Below are 18,638 nucleotides of genomic sequence, written 5' to 3' on the forward strand. Positions count from 1 at the left end.
CAAAAACAAAGAAATACAGCAAAAGATTATTAAATAATATTTCTGCAATGAATGTACTATATTTTGTGAGCGAGTCAGAGAGAAGGCTGAAAAATTATTTGACAACAGAAATATGAATGTTTTTTACAGGCTGTGCCTCACAATAATATTCCAGAGGCAGAGAGACTGTTGGCATTGTGTCATCCTTAGTTTGGGCAGCCATGTTAGGTTTTGGCTGCCATTTTACTGTAAATGACCATACTGCAAAAATTATCTTGTTGTTAGCTTTTTGCATAATGCATGATACAGCCTACAAAAACTTGATTGATTAATTAGGTATCCTTTGAATACTACATGATATATAATATAATATATTTGTCATGTTATACACTTCATAAAAACTTCCATAAATACATCAGATACATCAGATGATTCAGGGCTGATGAAATACATCAGATGATTCAGGGCTGCTTCTGGACCTGGACATGGTGTCTCTGGAAGAGGAAGAGGAGGAAGGTTTTTCTCTGGGGGAGCCTATGGACTGCAGCAGGTCTCCTGGCAGACTACAGGGCGCTGTCCCTACACAAGGGAGATGTCTACTACACTACTACACTGTTTCTGCAGCCTACCGGCTGGGGCCACCCAGTCTTCAACGCCCTCCCCTCCCTCCCTTCTCTCCCTCTTCTGGACAACAACAATATCTCGGCGACGGTGGTCATTGGCCGTCCAGCTGGCTGGAGGGTTAGCGGCTACCGCGCCGTAATCCCGGGCCCCCCTGCTGGCCCCGCCCCTAAGCAAGATGAGGTCATTTCTAAACCGGACTGCTATCTGACTGGTATGAGCTTTCTGTCCCGATGACCCTACCGTAACCTCAATGGGGGCGGCATCGGTTACGCTTCAGCTGCTACATCAATCAAGGGACTGCTTTGTTGCGGGGCTTACGGTCTCGCTCCTCCAACTGCACCTTGCGTGCCTGGGCTGCCCCTACCGGAGGCACAGACTTAGGAAGGGCTCCCCCTAGTGGGCTGACTGACCAACAACAACAACAACACCAGTGACATTACTGAGACTTTGACTGGTTCTGTTTATTGTCGCTATTACTATCAATTATTACTAATGATGAGGAACTGATGATGTTGATGATTACTACAACCTGAACTGGATGAACAGCTTGTGTGTGCGTGTGAATTAATTATTTTATTCTACAGAATAGGAAACCAGAAGTGGGTTATTGATGTGAGATCTAATATATTGGTTGTTGACCTGGAGCCATTTGATAATGTCAGTGTGTCCCTGGTTTGTTCACTCACTTTCTATACTCTGAATCTTTCTATTTGATTCCTACTAATGATTCTTCACTGGTCTGGGTGGTGCTGGAGATTTGAATTGGTGCTTGTTCTTCCCATAACCCTCTATGATCCAGGTATCCCCTAAGTGCGTCTGAGCTTTAACAGTTCGGATAACTTTGAAACATCATGAAAATCAATTATCCTTATTTATTGTACAGATTATAACTCTCAAAGTTCTGTGTGAGAGAGAGAGGGCGTGAGAGAGTGAGAGATGGTGTGAGAGAGAGAGAGTGTGTGTGACTGAATGACTGTATTTTGTCCCGATGTCTTTTTTGAAATGTTAACTGTTCGCTGGTCTTTTCCCCGTACCTGTGTGTGTGAGATTAGAGAACTGAGTGTAATAATTTTATATAAAGTGATTGAGGTGTACATCATCTTTACTATGTTTTTTTTACACAATTGATGATATTCGCTGCGTTCTTGATTTCATAGGCCTGCTGGTTTCTTGTCTGTTGAGGCTGACTGGACTGAGTCTGAAATAGCACACTACTTTTGACCAAAGCCCCATTGGCCCTGGTCAAAAGTAGTGCACTATATAGGGAATAGGATTCCACTTTGTCTGTCGTCCCCAGAGCTTAAGGTGTTTTTCTCTCCCTCTGCTGGCCTGGAGGACCCAAACAGACCAGGCCACTGTGTCTCACATGGCTGTGTCTCAATTCTGTTTTATGGCTTCCTTTCCTCATACCCTTTCATTCTAGGAGAAGCTATACATGATCAGACCAGGGAATGCTCCAGGCCTTAGTTATAGACCTGGAGGTTTTCCTAGTCAGGTCATTTGTTCAGGAAAAGGTCAAGGCCATATTCATATCATATGCACTGATATTAGGAGACTTAAAAAGGTTTATGACTATATGGCTATAGCTATTTACATTTATAACCAGTTCTAACCAGTTCATCTAGCCAGTGATATATGTAGGAAAAGGAGTGAAGATGAACCAGAGTATTGGGCCGTAGCCGGTCTCACTCAACTGTGCTGAGAGTCTCTTTATTACTGCACTGTTTAAACACCATGATTTACAGTTTGGACAACTGTATGCATCCATCCAAATAATTCCACTGTTCTGTCAGATATTGAGGATGTCATAATGACAATGGTACGAACACTGACCCAAATGTCAATGGAACGACCGAGTCATGGAGTGTAATGCAATGTATGAAGATGTTTTTTATTTTTAAGGCTGAGAACCTTGTATATTAAAACATATTTTATGTATAATGCCAATACATGAAAGCTGCCCTAAAATTACATATTTAGCTAAAAACTAAACCCTTCAGCTGGTTGGGATGTTGGTTGGTCTGTTGCTAGGTGGAATAGACTTGATAGATTTAATCAACATAGTGATAGCTCCACCTTACCCTCTGCTAGGCTAGGTGGAATTTCACCATATTGCTTAAACCTGTCCAATCCTCTCAGACCTCCACCAGGGCCTATAGGAAGGGGCTAGTTAGGGGTTGTATCTGGACAGGGGTTCTGTTTCTACTAGAACCCTTCCTCTACATACAAGACACTTCTGATTAGCGTTGTTACTGGTAGTATACTCATTGGGAATTACCAACTTTAATAAACTGTCATGATAATTATTTGTGTTATTTAAAGAGAATAAAACATATATATTTTATGTAATAATTTATTTTGTCTTAAATTATCATAATGTTTACTGTTGACATAAATGGAAACAATCACAGACACAGCAAAGCCAGGTAAAATGTCATAGAGCTTAATCTAAGCTATAGAACATACATCTGTGACCCGTTTCAAGAAGCTAGGTGTATGTAGCATGTCACTACTTAACAGCAGAGGTATTTGAACGTATTGATCTTTTTTTTTTTTAAGCAATGATTTGCTGAGACAATGGATGGGCTGGACATGTGTATTTGTATGTAACGGGTGTCGTCGTTTGAAGAGGAAGAATCGGACCAAAGCGCAGCGTGGTAAGTGTTCATGACTTTTATTTAAACTGAACACTAGAACAAAATAACAAAGTGCAAAACGAAAACGAAACAGTCCTGTCAGGTGCAGAGAACACAAAACAGAAAATAACTACCCACAACGTATCGATGGGGAAAAGTTACCTAAGCATTTATTTTTTATTTTTTTTATTTTACTGTTATTTTACCAGGTAAGTTGACTGAGAACACGTTCTCATTTGCAGCAACGACCTGGGGAATAGTTACAGGGGAGAGGAGGGGGATGAATGAGCCAATTGTAAACTGGGGATTATTAGGTGACCGTGATGGTTGAGGGCCAGATTGGGAATTTAGCCAGGACACCGGGGTTAACACCCCTACTCTTACGATAAGTGCCATGGGATCTTTAATGACCTCAGAGAGTCAGGACACCCGTTTAACGTCCCATCCGAAAGACGGCACCCTACACAGAGCAGTGTCCCCAATCACTGCCCTGGGGCATTGGGATCATTGTTTAGACCAGAGGAAAGAGTGCCTCCTACTGGCCCTCCAACACCACTTCCAGCAGCACCTGGTCTCCCATCCAGGGACTGACCAGGACCAACCCTGACTTAGCTTCAGAAGCAAGCCAGCAGTGGTATGCAGGGTGGTATGCTGCTGGCCTCAAGCATGGTTCTCAATCAGAGACAACAATAGACAGCTGCCTCTGATTGAGAACCACACCCGGCCAAACACAAAGAAATACAACACATGGAAAATGAACATAGAATACCCACCCAAATCACACCCTGACCAAACTAAAATAGGGACATAAAAAGCTCTCTACGGTCAGGGCGTGACATTGTATTTATTAGGGATCCCCATTAGCTGTTGCAAAGGCAGCAGCTACTCTTCCTGTGGTCCAAACACATTAAGTCATTTACATTACATATAAAACAAAAGATAAAACAGTAAATCCAATAACATTATTACACCACTACATATCTACAATTCAAAATGTACAATACCACCATACAACAATAATACAATATACGTGTGTGTAGAGTGTGTGTGCTAGCGTTTTTGAGCACATGCATGTGTCTGTACCTGTGTGTGTGTCTCCTAACAGTCCCCACTGTTCCATAAGGTGTATTTTTACCAGTTTTTAAAAAAATCTGATTCTAACACTTCAGTTACCTGATGTGGAATAAAGTTCCATGTAGTCTTGGCTCTATGTAGTATTGTGCGCCTCCCATAGTTTGTTCAGGACTTGGGGATTGTGAAGAGACCTCTCTTCCACTTTGAGCCATGAGAGATTGACATGCATATCATTTATGATAGCTCCTCGTGTACTTTTAATTAAGGGCCAGCCGTGCTGCCGTGTTCTGAGCCAATTGTAAATTTCCTAAGTCCCTCTTTGTGGCAGCTGACCACACAACTGATCAGGTGCGACAAAACTAGGGCCTGCAGGACCTGCCTTGTTGATAGTGGTGTTAAGAAGGCAGAGCAGTGCTTTATTATGGACAGATTTCTCCCCATCTTAGCTACTGTTGTATCAATATGTTTTGACCATGACAGTTTGCAATCCAGGGTTACTCCAAGCAGATTAGTCACTTCAACCTGCTGAGAGATGAGTTCGGATTGGTCTGCCATGTAGGACGCTTCTGTTTATAACATGAGCTGTTCAGTATTTGTGGATAATCCTTTCTACCACAGCTTTTTTTGAAAGATATCATGAATAACTGAAAAAGGGTTGCATTGCTGCCCTGAAGGTAATAGCGCTATCAACAAAGATCAGTGGGAAAAGTCGTGATGGACTACTTTCTGGAGGACCATCGTGCAATGTTGCAATGTTGCCTCTCAGAATCAGACAATGAGGATATACCGGATTTAGATAAAAACATTTTAATTTCCCCAGACACTGTAGAGTCTTCCCCCATCACTGTCATCAGAAGAAACGGCAATGAATAGTATTTTTGTCACGGAAGGGGTTGACAGAGTTTTGAAATCAGTGGAATGCCCTGTGGAAGCAGAGAGATGATTTCCAAATGCGGAGAGAGTCGAAAAGAGAACACAGTTAGCTAACAGATGGCGGAAGTGGACATTGATGTGGAGCGTGAATATAATGGCGGTTGAATCAAGCAATATTGTCCAAAGGAATAACAGAGCAAAGTAGCATACCGTGGTGAGAATATCCCTTCTTATCTTGTAGGATAATGCGTATGGTTTGGTTTGTTAATGATTATCGTTTGTTAATTGTTCCAATGCAATGTGATCACTTTAAAGGTTTTGGTCATGTGTTTTCAGAAGGGAGAAGCCGAGATGTTCAAGTTGTGGAAAAGATCATATCATGTGTTTTAAATGTGATAAAAATGTGACATGTTACAATTGTGGTGGGAACCATGAAGCCACGTCTTTGGAATGCCCAACAAGGGTGAGAGAGAATGGGACGGAAAATGTCAGGGCTGTCCAGAGAATGTCATATGCAGTGGCTGTTAAAAGAGTTGAGGGTTCGAATGGTGCTGCTGAAGAGTCCATGGTGTTGGATAGGCCTTCACTGAAGGCTGCAGGGGTTGCAGTTCAACAGCAGGACCCAAATATGTTCTTGACTACCCATCCCGGATCCGGGATCATTCTCATCAGAAACGCTGACTAGCATAGCCTAGCCTAGCGCCACAGGGATATAATATAATTTCATGAAATCACAAGTCCAATACAGCAAATGAAAGATAAACATCTTGTGAATCCAGCCAACATGTCCGATTTTTAAAACGTTTTCCAGCGAAAACACAAAATATATTTTTGTTAGCTCACCACAATAGCCCAACACACAACGCCATTTTTTCACCGCAAAGATAGCTTTCACAAAACCCACAAATAGAGATAAAATTAATCACTAACCTTTGAACAACTTCATCAGATGACAGTCTTATGACATCATGTTATACAATACATTTATGTTTTGATCGAAAATGTGCATATTTATAGCTACAAATCGTGATTTTACATTGCCGCCATGGTCACAAATGACACCAAAATGTCCGGAGACATTTTAGACAGCCACGTAATCTAACAGAAAAACTCATCATAAACTTTGCTGAAAAATACATGTTGTACATATAATTAAAGATACACTGGTTCTTAATGCAACCGCTGTGTTAGATTAAAAAAAAATAACTTTAGTAAAAAGCACAGCATGCAATAATCTGAGACAGCGCTCAGCCATTATCCGCCATGTTGGAGTCAACAGAGTCAACAAAAATACGAAATAACATAAATATTCCCTTACCTTTGATGAACTTTCATCAGAATGCAGTGCCAGGAATCCTAGTTCCACAATAAATCGTTGTTTTGTTTTAGAATGTCCATTTCTTCTGTCGAATTAGCAACTTTGGCTAGCATGTGTAGCTCACGTGTCCATGAAGATTTGACGCATGAACGAAAAATTCAAAAAGTGAAAATAAAAGTCTAATAAACTGCTCAAACTCAGTTGAGAATCCATCTTTAGGATGTTTTTCTCATATATATCCAATAACGTCCCAGACGGAGCATTTCTTCGTGTCTACCTAACGCATTGCAGACAAAGATATGACATTCCCAAGTGCGTAGCCAAATACTGCCAATATGGCTGACCTCTCACTCCAACGACTCCCATCCGGTCCCACAGAAGGCTAGACACTTCATTCCACGTTCTACTGCCTGTTGACATCTAGTGGAAGGCGTATGAAGTGCATACAGATCCATAAATACAAGGCAATTGAATAGGCGATGCCTTTCACAGAGACCCATTTCAGAATTTTCACTTCCTGTTTGGAAGTTTGCTTGCCAAATGAGTTCTGTTTTACTCACAGATATAATTCAAACAGTTTTAGAAACTCCAGAGTGTTTTCTATCCAATAGTAATAATAATATGCATATCATATGATCTAGGACAGAGTACGAGGCCGTTTAAATTGGGCACAATTTTATCCAAAAGTGAAAAGGGTGCCCCCTATTTCCAAGAGGTTTTAAGAAGGTGGACTATGTGGTCTTTTTAGCTATGGTGATTAATGGCACTGCCAAGGTGGATATGGGACTGAATTGCAAGGAGTATTGTCACAAGCCATACCATCCTCTCAGGTCATAGACCCTGAGAATGGAGATATGGAGATTTGAAGGAAGAAGTGGGAGTTTTGGGGTTTTGGGGTTTTTCCAATGTGTTTTTTTATTGTTTTATTTTGGGTGGATAAAGTTAGTTTTCCCTATCACATGGGTTTTATTTTTACCTTGGTTTTTTCAACCGTCTTCAGTTGGTGGCGGTAACACACCTTTTTGGGTTGTAGTCTGCCATAAAACCCACAGAAGAAGACACAGGATGTTGTTGTATAAAACACCCATCTCCGCATTACGTCTTCAAACTAAGGGCAACCATGGCAGAGGGAGAAGCATTCATCCATGTATAAAGGTAAGAGTCTAGCAACATTTTCAGATATTATACATTTCAAATTTTGTCTGAAAGTTGTCTTTATTGCAAGTTAATGTGTACTGTTAGCTAGCTGACGTTAGCTGGCTGGTTCGCTAGCTAACGTTACGTGTATGATCTGTGTAGTAATATTATTAATATCTCAGAAAACCTCTGCATTGCTAGTTATAGCCTAATGTTAGCTAGCTACATAACATTGAACCTAGTTGGTTATCTTTAGCTACAGATTCATGGCATTTTTGAGTTGGGATTATGATTAATTGTTTAGCTAGCTGCATGTCTAAACAAAATACTCCACTCTGCAAGTATCAATTTCACTGAACTGTTTACACCTTCTGTCTCCTGTGCATGTGACAAATACATGTAGATTTTATTTGATATAGTGTGTGTTTACCAGAGATGGTAATGTGAAGAACAACATGACCTGCACCAAAGTCAGATTTGGATATAAGCCAAGGCCTGGATAACATTTATTTTTACCTGGAGTTTTTCCATGTTGTAGGCTACTACTTTCACCACTTTCAGTCTTGAAATCTTTGGTTGTTTAATAAACTACTCACTCTGTTTAGCACATGGCCTCACGGGAATCCTTAAAGAGATGGGTAGGGCTAAGGCCTAAGAGGGTGTAAACGATGCTGGCTGGGTGTCGACAAAGAAGAGTTCTCCAGTTGGTGTGCCAAAACATTCACGGGCCATTTTCTCAAAAATGGGGTTAGAAGTTTATCAGCTTTCAAAGCAGAATAATTTTCTTATTGTTTCTCAAATGCAGTGTATGAAATACCATTTTCTAACTCGGAGTCTCTACTTTTATCCAATGTAAAAAATAAAAAATAAAAAATTTCAAATGTTGCTACATAGGACCGAATCCAGGTAGAAGTCAATGTAATTGCCACAACTGCCTGCATTTAGAAGATGTATGTCACATGACATGATATAGGCCTAATCTAAAGGTAATTTCTGAAGACGCCCCATATTACAATATCTAACTGGAACAGGCAAGATGAAGAGACACTAAGAAAAAAAAGTCAGAAGATTTACTGATATCAATAGCTAGTTACTTTGTTGAATATCTAAGCAAGTTAATCAGTAGAGTAGAACAATGTTAGTTGGAACAGCGCTGTTTCACATTTTCATTGTATAGTACATTTGCTTCCGATGTAGCTGACCAACTTAAGCAAGACGGGGGCCAACATTCCACTGAAATCCAAATATTTAAAAATTGAAAATTGTTCAGCTTCATCTCTAGCCTCTCTTTCATGTTTTTCTGGTAGCGCCTTTATTTCTTCCCCCACAGCAAACATTCCGGATGATACCACTATCAGTTTCTCCTCTCGGAGTCTCTGCTCTTCGTACTCTTTCAGGACCCTCTTTTTCTCTTCTTTGATTGCTTCCTCCCGAGCTTCAATTTTGATTTCCCTCAGTTTCTCCTCATATCTGAGTTCATGCTCTTTGTTCTCTCTCAGGATCCTCTCATTCTCCTCTTTAAGCGCTTTCTCCAGAGCCTTTAGTTTCATTTTTTCCATCTTCAGTTTCTCCTCCTCTCTGCGTATCTTCTCTTCATTCTCTTTCAGGATCCTGTTCTTCTCCTCTTCAATCGCTCTCTCAGCCTCCTGGAATATCTCAGTGGTGTAGTGGCTCCCTCCATTCATCTTCACCATCTTGTTTATCTTCTCAAGCAGCTCAGTGACCTGGGAGCGATTCTTATCTTTGTTGTTGAAGACCTGATACTCTCCATTACATTTGGGAATCAAACACTGAAGATGTGGATTTTCAAGCAAATAATCTTCAATTGTTACAACGTCGTCATCATCATCATCATCAAGACTCTCTCCATGTGTGAAGAGAACCATGGTGTATTTGGATGCTTCATCCCCAAATAATGTCTTAATCATCTCCACAGTTTTCTGCTCCTCCTCAGTGAATCTTCCCAGCTGGATCACAACCAGGAACACATGGGGACCAGGAGAGGAGAAAACCAGGCACTGTGAGATCTCTTTCAGTGCCTCCTCCTGTGTCAACTTAGTGTCAAACAAGCCAGGTGTGTCGATAACAGCTACACTTTGCCCACCCACCTCTCCTCTTTTCTTACTACATTCTGATGTCAGAGAAACAGGGGACATTTTTGATTTAAATGCTTTTGTCCCCAGGATGGTGTTTCCTGTTGCGCTCTTCCCAGCTCCAGTCTTACCAACCAGAACAATCCGGACCTCTTTATTTTGTTCTGTTGGATAAGAAGGACATGTTGTTACTGTAGAAAGAAGTCTGGTGTTGATGTTCTTTCTGTTTGGTCATCTTACAGAACTGCTACTGAATATGATCAGTCTCTAGATTCTTAGACATTGGTCTGTAGAATATGAACTGTAAGCAAATTACCAATTACATTATATATAAATGAAGCTACATGTAATCCTACATATATTTTATGTAAATGAAAATGTATTAATTACTTAAAATATAATTATTTTGTGCAAACCCATTAAAATAAAATAAAAGATTTATAAAAATATAAATCCGTGCCCATCACTGTCTTGTAGCCTACATACAGTGAAACAAAGACTAAGTACTCACCAGCCATGTTAGGGTTTTGGAATGCTGTCAAGGTCTTCCCAGGTCTATTGTTCCCAACCAGAGCAATTTGGTCTCTGTTGGATAAAAAAAACTGTTGATCTTACAGAACTGTGTGATCTTACAGAACTACTAAAGCTACATTTTCAGTCTCGCATTGCTTCTTTGACTAATGTTTTTTGTCTATAAAGTACAGACTCTAAGCAAATTAACAATGATGTTATCTACAGATAACTGCCTAAATAAAGGAAACACAATTGACGGAGCTGTCATTGTCCATTCTTTGCCTACCCACAAAGTAGTCTAACAGACTCAAGATGGGGAGACAACCAACTTCCATGGAAGTTCTATTACTTCCTCAGAAACCCTAATAACAAACGGGAGCTTTTATCAAAATGTCGACACAGAAAGTGTGTGCCAATAAATCTGAAAATGGAAAAGAGATCTATGCTACAATTGATGAGTTTGCTGTCTCAAAGGGCTCTCTGAAATCAATGCCACAATGTGACCAGGAAGAGGCGCACACACAAGAGTATGACTTCATCTTAAAGATGCCCTTCATAAGTGGCATGACTCTCTCTCCTTGGTGAGGATCAAAGGTGCCGGATCAGCAAGGCCAATGGCTGACAGCCAAACTCTCTCTCTCTCTTACAGAGCCGGTTTTATGACTTAACAGCCGGTTGTAAAACTGAGAATGGAATGTCTGGGCGTTGCACAAAAAACTTCAACATCAAGTAATGGACACCGAGACAATATATTTCAATGATCACAGATGGAATATGGGAAATTAATGTCTATTTTGTGATGTTATTAAAATGATTAGAAAGACGTTATAATGGAAGCACTGTAACTTTAAGAGCTTTCACTAATATATATATATATATATATATATATCAGATTTACATCTAAATGTTGTAAAATGTATTCAATATGAAACTATTTTGGAAAAGATAGCAATGTGATTTTAGCCTTCTAAATGAGAATAGTTTTTTTCAGTCAGCCCAGTCAGTAGCCACGCCCAAGTGAGCTCAGAGTTCATGTCAACATGATGGAACCGCCATTCAGGCCAGAGTGCTTAAAAGGACTAGCTGAGAATTTAAATACAGAATTGAGAACGTGAGGATGTGGTCCACACGTTGAAATGGTTAAAACTACAAGACCAGAAAATTGTAAAGCTCTTGACGAGTGAAGAGGTAAAGACCAAACATTCACACTCTGCAGATGGGTATGTAAAGTAGTCGGGGACAATTTGACCAAATATGAGATGGAAGAACAGATTCCTCTCACCACCGTGTGTGACACCTGTGGTATCCATTCTAAGAACACTCCAAGCAAAGAGGCCTACAACTAAGAAGGACATTGTGACCTCTGTGGACAACCAGAGACTTACATCAAACTACTCCCCATAGACAGATCGAGGTGGTTTCAACAGAGAGATGACAAAGAAAGACATCTAAGTGTAAATAAATGTTGCATTTCTAATTGCTAAATATTCTGGCTAAGGTGAACGTAGTTTCCAAATGTACAGTTGAAGTCGGAAGTTTACATACACCTTAGCCAAATACATTTAAACTAAGTTCTTCACAATTACTGAAATGTAATCCAAGTAAAAATTCCCTGTCTTAGGTCAGTTAGGATAACCATTTTATTTTAAGAATGTGAAATGTCAGAATAGAATAATAGTAGAGATAATGATTTATTTCGGTTTTGGAGCAGTGGCTTCTTCCTTGCTGAGCAGCCTTTCAGGTTACGTCGATATATGACTCGTTTTACTGTGGATATAGATACTTTTGTACCTGTTTCCTCCAGCATCTTCACAAGGTCCTTTGTTGTTGTTCTGGGATTGATTTGCACTTTTCGCACCAAAGTACGTTAATCTCTAGGAGACAGAACGCGTCTCCTTCCTGAGCGGTATGACGGCTGCGTGGTCCCATGGTGTTTATACTTGCGTACTGTTGTTTGTACAGATGAACGTGGTACCTTCAGGCATTTGGAAATTGCTCCCAAGGATGAACCAGACTTGTGGAGGTCTACAATTTTTTTCTGAGGTCTTGGGGGATTCTTTAGATTTTCACATGATGTCAAGCAAAATAAGCACTGAGTTTGAAGGTAGGCCTTAATACATCCACAGGTACACCTCCAATTGACTCAAATTATGTCAATTAGCCCATCAGAAGCTTCTAAAGCCATGACATCATTTTCTGGAATTTTCCAAGCTGTTTAAAGGTGCAGTCAACTTAGTGTATGTAAACTTCTGACCCACTGGAATTGTGATACAGTGAATTATAAGTGAAATAATCTGTCTGTAAAAAAAATATGGGGAAAATTACTTGTGTCGTGCACAAAGTAGACGTTCCAACCGACTTGCCAAAACTAGAGTTTGTTAACAAGAAATTTGTTGAGTGGTTGAAAAACAAGTTAATGACTCCAATAGAGGTCGACAGATTATGATTTTTCAATGCCAATACCGATTATTGGAGGACCAAAAAAAGCCGATGCCGATTAATCGGACGATTTTTATTTATTTATTTGTAATAATGACAATTACAACAATACTGAATTAACACTTATTTTAACTTAATATAATACATCATTAAAATCTATTTAGCCTCAAATAAATAATGAAACATGTTCAATTTGGTTTAAATAATGCAAAAACAAAGTGCTGGAGAAGAAAGTAAAAGTGCAATATGTGCCATGTAAGAAAGCTAACGTTAAATGTCCTTGCTCAGAACATATGAAAGCTGGTGGTTCATTTTAACATGAGTCTTCAATATTCCCAGGTATGAAGTTTTAGGTTGTAGTTATTATAGGAATTATAGGACTATTTGTCTCTATACCATTTCTATATTCATATACCTTTGACTATTGGATGTTCTTATAGGCACTTTAGTTTTGCCAGTGTAACAGTATAGCTTCCGCCCCTCTCCTCGCCCCTACCTGGGCTCGAACCAGGAACACATCGACAACAGCCAACCTCGAAGCATCGTTACCCATCGCTCCACAAAAGCTGCGGCCCTTGCAGAGCAAGGGGAACTACTCCAAGTCTCAGAGCAAGTTACGTCACCGATTGAAACGCTATTAGCGCGCACCCCGCTAACTAGCTAGCCATTTCACATCGGTTACACCAGCCTAATCTCGGGAGTTGATAGGCTTGACGTCATAAACAGCTCAATGCTTGAAGAATTGGGAAGAGCTGCTGGGAAACGCACGAAAGTGCTGTTTGAATGAATGCTTACGAGCATGCTGCTGCCTACCATCGCTCAGTCAGACTGCTCTATCAAATATCAAATCATAGACGTAATTACAACATAATAACACACAGAGATACGAGCCTTAGGTCATTAAAACGGTCGATTCCGGAAACTATAATTTCGAAAACAATACGTTTATTCTTTCACTGAAATACGGAAACGTTCCGTATTTTATCTAACGGGTGGCATCCCTAAGTCTAAATATTGCTGTTACATTGTACAACCTTCAATGTTATGTCATAATTATGAACAATTCTGGCAAATTAATTACGGTCTTTGTTAGGAATAAATGGACTTCACACAGTTTGCAACGAGCCAGGCGACCCAAAAATAAAATTGTCAGATGGAAACGGATTATCATCTTTAGCAGAAAACAGTTCTTGAGGGCTGGAACAAAAAAAGCTGTTCGCGATTTCGTTCATACTGGTGAACCGGCAGCGCAATGGACATTTAATGCATTAGGCTCCCGGTCTAATATGAGTTTTTGAACACCTGAGTAAGCTCCTCAGCTTTTTCACAGATGTCCCCTTATACTTTCAATCAGTAATTTATTTTTTCCACTTTTTTAGTCGAAGAAATAAACTTTAAGCTTCCTAGTACATATGGAAATTAAAAAGGTTTCTGAATTACTTTTTGGACGGTTACTTCTCGGGACTAAATCAGCTCCTGGGGGACATTACCATTAGCTGCACGGAGTCTGTTAAAATAAATACCATGCAAGTCTTTTTATAAATTCGATCACTGGAATGTGAGATGTAATCCACACCTCGATTGGGCAGATATACATCTTCATTGTTTCATTTAATGATTTTCAATTTCAACGTCATTATTTATTTATTTATAGCCTACATGTTCTCGTCTGAACAGCGTCTTTCTTTTTCCCAACGTAGTTAAGCCAAAACCACGCCCCGTTATTCAGAGTAGCGTTCTACCACGCTTTGAGCGCTCTCCAAGTCCGGAAGTGAATATCACGTAGCGCAAAAAAATATTTGAGAAATAATGAATTATAAGCATATGCTTTTACCTGATAATAGACTACTAATGTTAATATAACAACTTCAGATACCGAGCTAGTAACTTTAAGTAGCCTAGGTTAACTTAGCTGACAGCAGAGTTCTGAGACATTTTTACAACTCATTGAAACTCTGAAAATAAATACATGGGCAAATGTTACCAAACATGATAATAATAGGTCTGCATTACGGTAGGCAGCAAATTGTTAAATTACACTTTCCATCCTTACCTTGGAAGGTCACTGTCTCTGCGCTGATCGCCTGTGAGTGAGACAATGCTAGCTAGCCAATGGGAGCGTAGTAGAACACCCCTCTGAATAACCGGCCGTCGTTGCTGATCATCTAATGCAAGTGGGAATGGTTTGGCTTCATGACAATGATCACAAGAACAGCTACGACACCGCCTAAAGATAAGCTATGCGGCTGTCGGCTATCTCCTTGATCTGATTGAATTAAGGCCTAAACTTGTTTAATTCTATTTGTAAACATACATGTAAACAAACATGGTTAAAACTATACATTTGATATCAGTCTATAGCTCTGTCTATGAATTTGAGTGGTTATCCAGCCCCAGTCCTTAGCTTTTTAGCATAACGGGTGGGGAGGACGCTTTGTTATTGTTTCAATTAGGATTCTAGCTTTAAAATGGTAAGATATCTTTTATAGTGCAGGCAGCAAAATGATAGAATTCATTGTCAGAAATCATTAGATGTGTATTAAATATGTCCATATTATATAAATAAATATGTCCAGTTTTAGGAATGTGCATAATGCCTACATCATAACGCCTATATCATAACGCCTTTATTTACACATGACATGTATTCATTAGTTTCTCTCGTTACAATAAACATATTATCGAATGCTTTGTATAAAATAAATTGCATATGCAGTCTTTCTAAAAGTTTCACAAATATTAAACTTCGTCATCATTTTTGAATGTCAATTTGGAAAGAACACCCATTTGTAATATCAAAACATGCAACAGGAATGTGTTTCAGGCTTGTCTTGTAATAGTAACATTATGGCCGTCCTTACCTTTGGCTGCCGTTTGAGCTAGGTATCTGAAGTCATGTCTACAATTGGAGATGCAGCCAATGTTTTATAGCACTGTGGGGCGTATGAACGTTTTTGCTTTCTAGTCAGTCACGTGATTTCTTGGAAATGCCGTGTTGAGTTCCTGCGGTGACTACGTTGCTGATGCAAGCTGACTAAAGCTATATCTCACAACGCCTGGATAGGTATTTAATGTCAGATAACCACATCATATGATAGTGCCATCTGGAAGATGTGGCACGCAACCAGTGGTTGATTCAATGCAATGCCTGCATATCTTTTCGGACAGGACCTCGACCATTTTATTCGTCCAAGTAAAGTGACACAGAATGGTCATAAAGCATCATGAAAGTTATATAAAACATTATGAAAAAAATATTTATTGCAACAACAATGGATTGGGGAAACAAATGTAAAACAAAAGGAATCTTCTTGGCAGGGAAAAAATTATTTGAATAAATGTGGGTTTTGACACTTTTATGTAGGTGTCATAACCAGGCATAAAATAACTATATACATTGGAGTTGCTTACCAAGACTACAATGAATGTTCCTGAGAGGCCTAGCTACAGTTTCGACTTAAATAGGTTTGAACATCTATGGCAAGACTTGAAAATGGCTGTCTAGCAATGATCAACAACCAACTTGACAGATCTTGATGAGTTGTAAAAATAATAATGTTCAAATATTGTACAGTTCAGGTGTGCAAAGCTCTTAGAGACGTACCCAGAAAGACTCACAGCTGAGTGAGTCTCTTAATTTCTTTACTGTTTTTATGCTGAGAATCTTGTCAATTAAAACATATTTTATTTATAATACAAATAAATTAAATCTGTCTTGAAAGCACGTATGTAGCTAACTACAAAACCCTTCTGCTGGCTGGGATATTGGTTGGTCTGTTGCTAGTTGAAATTTTAATTCATTATGGAGATGCGTCTCTATTTTTATCCAGAAACAAACCTTTCCCCAAGATACTTGTAGAGATCTGAGAAGACATGAATGATTAATATGGTGATAGCTTCACCTCTGATAGGCTAGGTGGAATTTCATTATTGCTTCAACCTGTCCAATCCTCTCAGATCTCCACCAGTGCTGTATAAGAAAAGGGTAGTTGTTTCTGGACAGGGGCTCTGTTGTTTCTACTTTAACCCTTCCTCTACATGCAAGGCACTTCTGATTACCGTTGTTACTGTAAGTATCATCATTGGTAAATACCAGCTTTAATAAACTGTCAACAATCAATCAATCATAAGGCCCTTCTTACATGGATCTTGGATGAATCCAAGATGGCGTAGCAGTCGGACGTGTGTTTGTATTGTCCTGTCGCGTGTAAATAGTAAATAGTAAATAGTCTTCGTATTTTTCGTATACATTTCGTATATATTTTAATTTCACTTTCCATCTAGGAACTGAATATACATTCCTACATTCCGCCTCACCCAATGTGGTACGGACCTGCTATTTTTTTTATACTTTAGAACCGTAACCCCAATCAGAAGCTAGCCAGATAACTAGCTACTAGCTAGTAGTCAGTTAGCCACTGCTGCGGTCTTCACCCTCAACTCGGACACAGCCAGCTTCAATACCGGGCCAATACCTGCCAGTCTGCAAGCGCGATATCAACCCAGAGCATATAGGACTGCTTTTTCTCTACCACATCACCGGATTCCTGACGCAAGCTCTGGACAATTACACCGTATCATCACAGCTAGCTAGCTGCAACCGAGTGGCTACTACTGGCTAACACCTCTGTCCCGAAGCAAGCACCAGTTAGCCTTGAGCTAGCCTCGAGCTAGGCCCATCTGCCGGCTAGCTGAAGAGGTCTACCAGCGAATTCTTGGGCTACAATACCAGCTACAAGCTAATTTAGCCATTTTTTTTGCCGCTGCTAGTAGCTTTTACCTTCTGCACAGACACCAGCCCTGTTATTAGCCTGGATATTACTCACCAATTTACCAGCATCGGACTGTCTCTCGACAACAACGCCGGATTCCTGCCGTAATCCCTGAGCCACTGCTTCTGATCCTCACAGCTAGCTTGCGGCTAGCGCAGCTAGCGCCACTGCCACGAAGCTAGCACCAGTTAGCAAACACAATTCTACAATTCACAACCTCTCTTTCGCCATCGCCATCTGGCTTGGATTCTCTGTCGACACGACCACGTCTGAGCAGACCCCCTCCGTCTGAGCAGACCACCCCCCGGGCTACTAACTTTAAACGCCGCGTGCTAGCTTAGTGGAGGCCTCCCTGCTCCATCTACGGCTGCCCCCTGGACACTATGATCACTTGGCTACATAGCTGATGCATGCTTGACTGTCCATTAATTCACGGTACTCCATTCTGTTTATTTGTGTTTTATCTGTCGGCTCTGTGCTTTAACTCAGGATCTGTGTGTAGTTAATCCGACCCTCTCTGCCTAGTCGTCGCCATTTTTACCTGTTGTTGCTGTGTTAGACTAGCACCCTGTTATTGCTGCTGTTATCTTACCTGTTGTTTTAGCTAGCTCTCCCAATCAAGACCTGCAATCACTTTATGCCTTATTGTATGTCTCTCTCAAATATCAATATGCCTTGCATACTGTTGTTCAGGCTAGTTTTCATTATCATTGTTTTGGTTTGCAATGGACCCTGTAGTTCCACTCTCCGTACCTCTGATACCCCCTTTGTCCCACCCCCCACACATGCGGTGACCTCACCCATTGAGACCAGCATGTCCAGAGATACAACCTCTCTTATCATCACCCAGTGCCTGGGCTTGCCTCCGCTGTACCCGCGCCCCTCCATACCCCTGTCTGCACATTATGCCCAGAATCTATTCTACCACGCCCATAAATCTGCTCCTTTTATTCTTTGTCCCCAACGCTCTAGGCGACCAGTTTTGATAGCCTTTAGCCGCACCCTCATCCTACTACTCCTCTGTTCCTCGGGTGATGTGGAGGTAAACCCAGGCCCTGCATGTCCCCAGTCACCCTCATTTGTTGACTTCTGCGATCGAAAAAGCCTTGGCCTCATGCATGTCAACATCAGAAGCCTCCTCCCTAAGTTTGCCTTACTCACCGCTTTAGCACACTCTGCC

At 40.4% G+C, this 18,638-nt stretch overlaps 1 protein-coding gene and 1 long non-coding RNA gene across 3 annotated transcripts in view; one reads left to right on the forward strand and one right to left on the reverse strand.

Annotated features, from left to right (window-relative positions):
• Positions 1-18,638, forward strand: part of LOC139579371 (uncharacterized) — a 331,703-nt gene that overhangs the window by 226,717 nt on the left and 86,348 nt on the right. The window lies entirely within an intron of this gene.
• On the reverse strand, positions 3,409-15,637 carry LOC139579336 (GTPase IMAP family member 9-like). 2 transcript variants are annotated; one of them, XM_071407899.1, is made up of 4 exons: positions 15,548-15,622; positions 14,740-14,851; positions 10,246-10,319; positions 3,409-9,898 (listed from the first exon to the last, which is right to left on the reverse strand). In XM_071407899.1, the coding sequence occupies exons 3-4, from the start codon at positions 10,250-10,252 to the stop codon at positions 8,808-8,810; spliced, it is 1,098 nt and encodes a 365-aa protein (XP_071264000.1). In that variant the 5' UTR covers positions 10,253-10,319; positions 14,740-14,851; positions 15,548-15,622; the 3' UTR covers positions 3,409-8,807. The 2 variants fall into 2 exon arrangements, with proteins under 2 accessions (XP_071264000.1, XP_071264001.1); XM_071407900.1 differs by lacking the exon at positions 14,740-14,851 and having other exon boundaries at positions 15,548-15,637.

Source organism: Salvelinus alpinus, chromosome 6 (genome assembly GCF_045679555.1).
Source record: "Salvelinus alpinus chromosome 6, SLU_Salpinus.1, whole genome shotgun sequence".
NCBI lineage: Eukaryota > Metazoa > Chordata > Actinopteri > Salmoniformes > Salmonidae > Salvelinus > Salvelinus alpinus.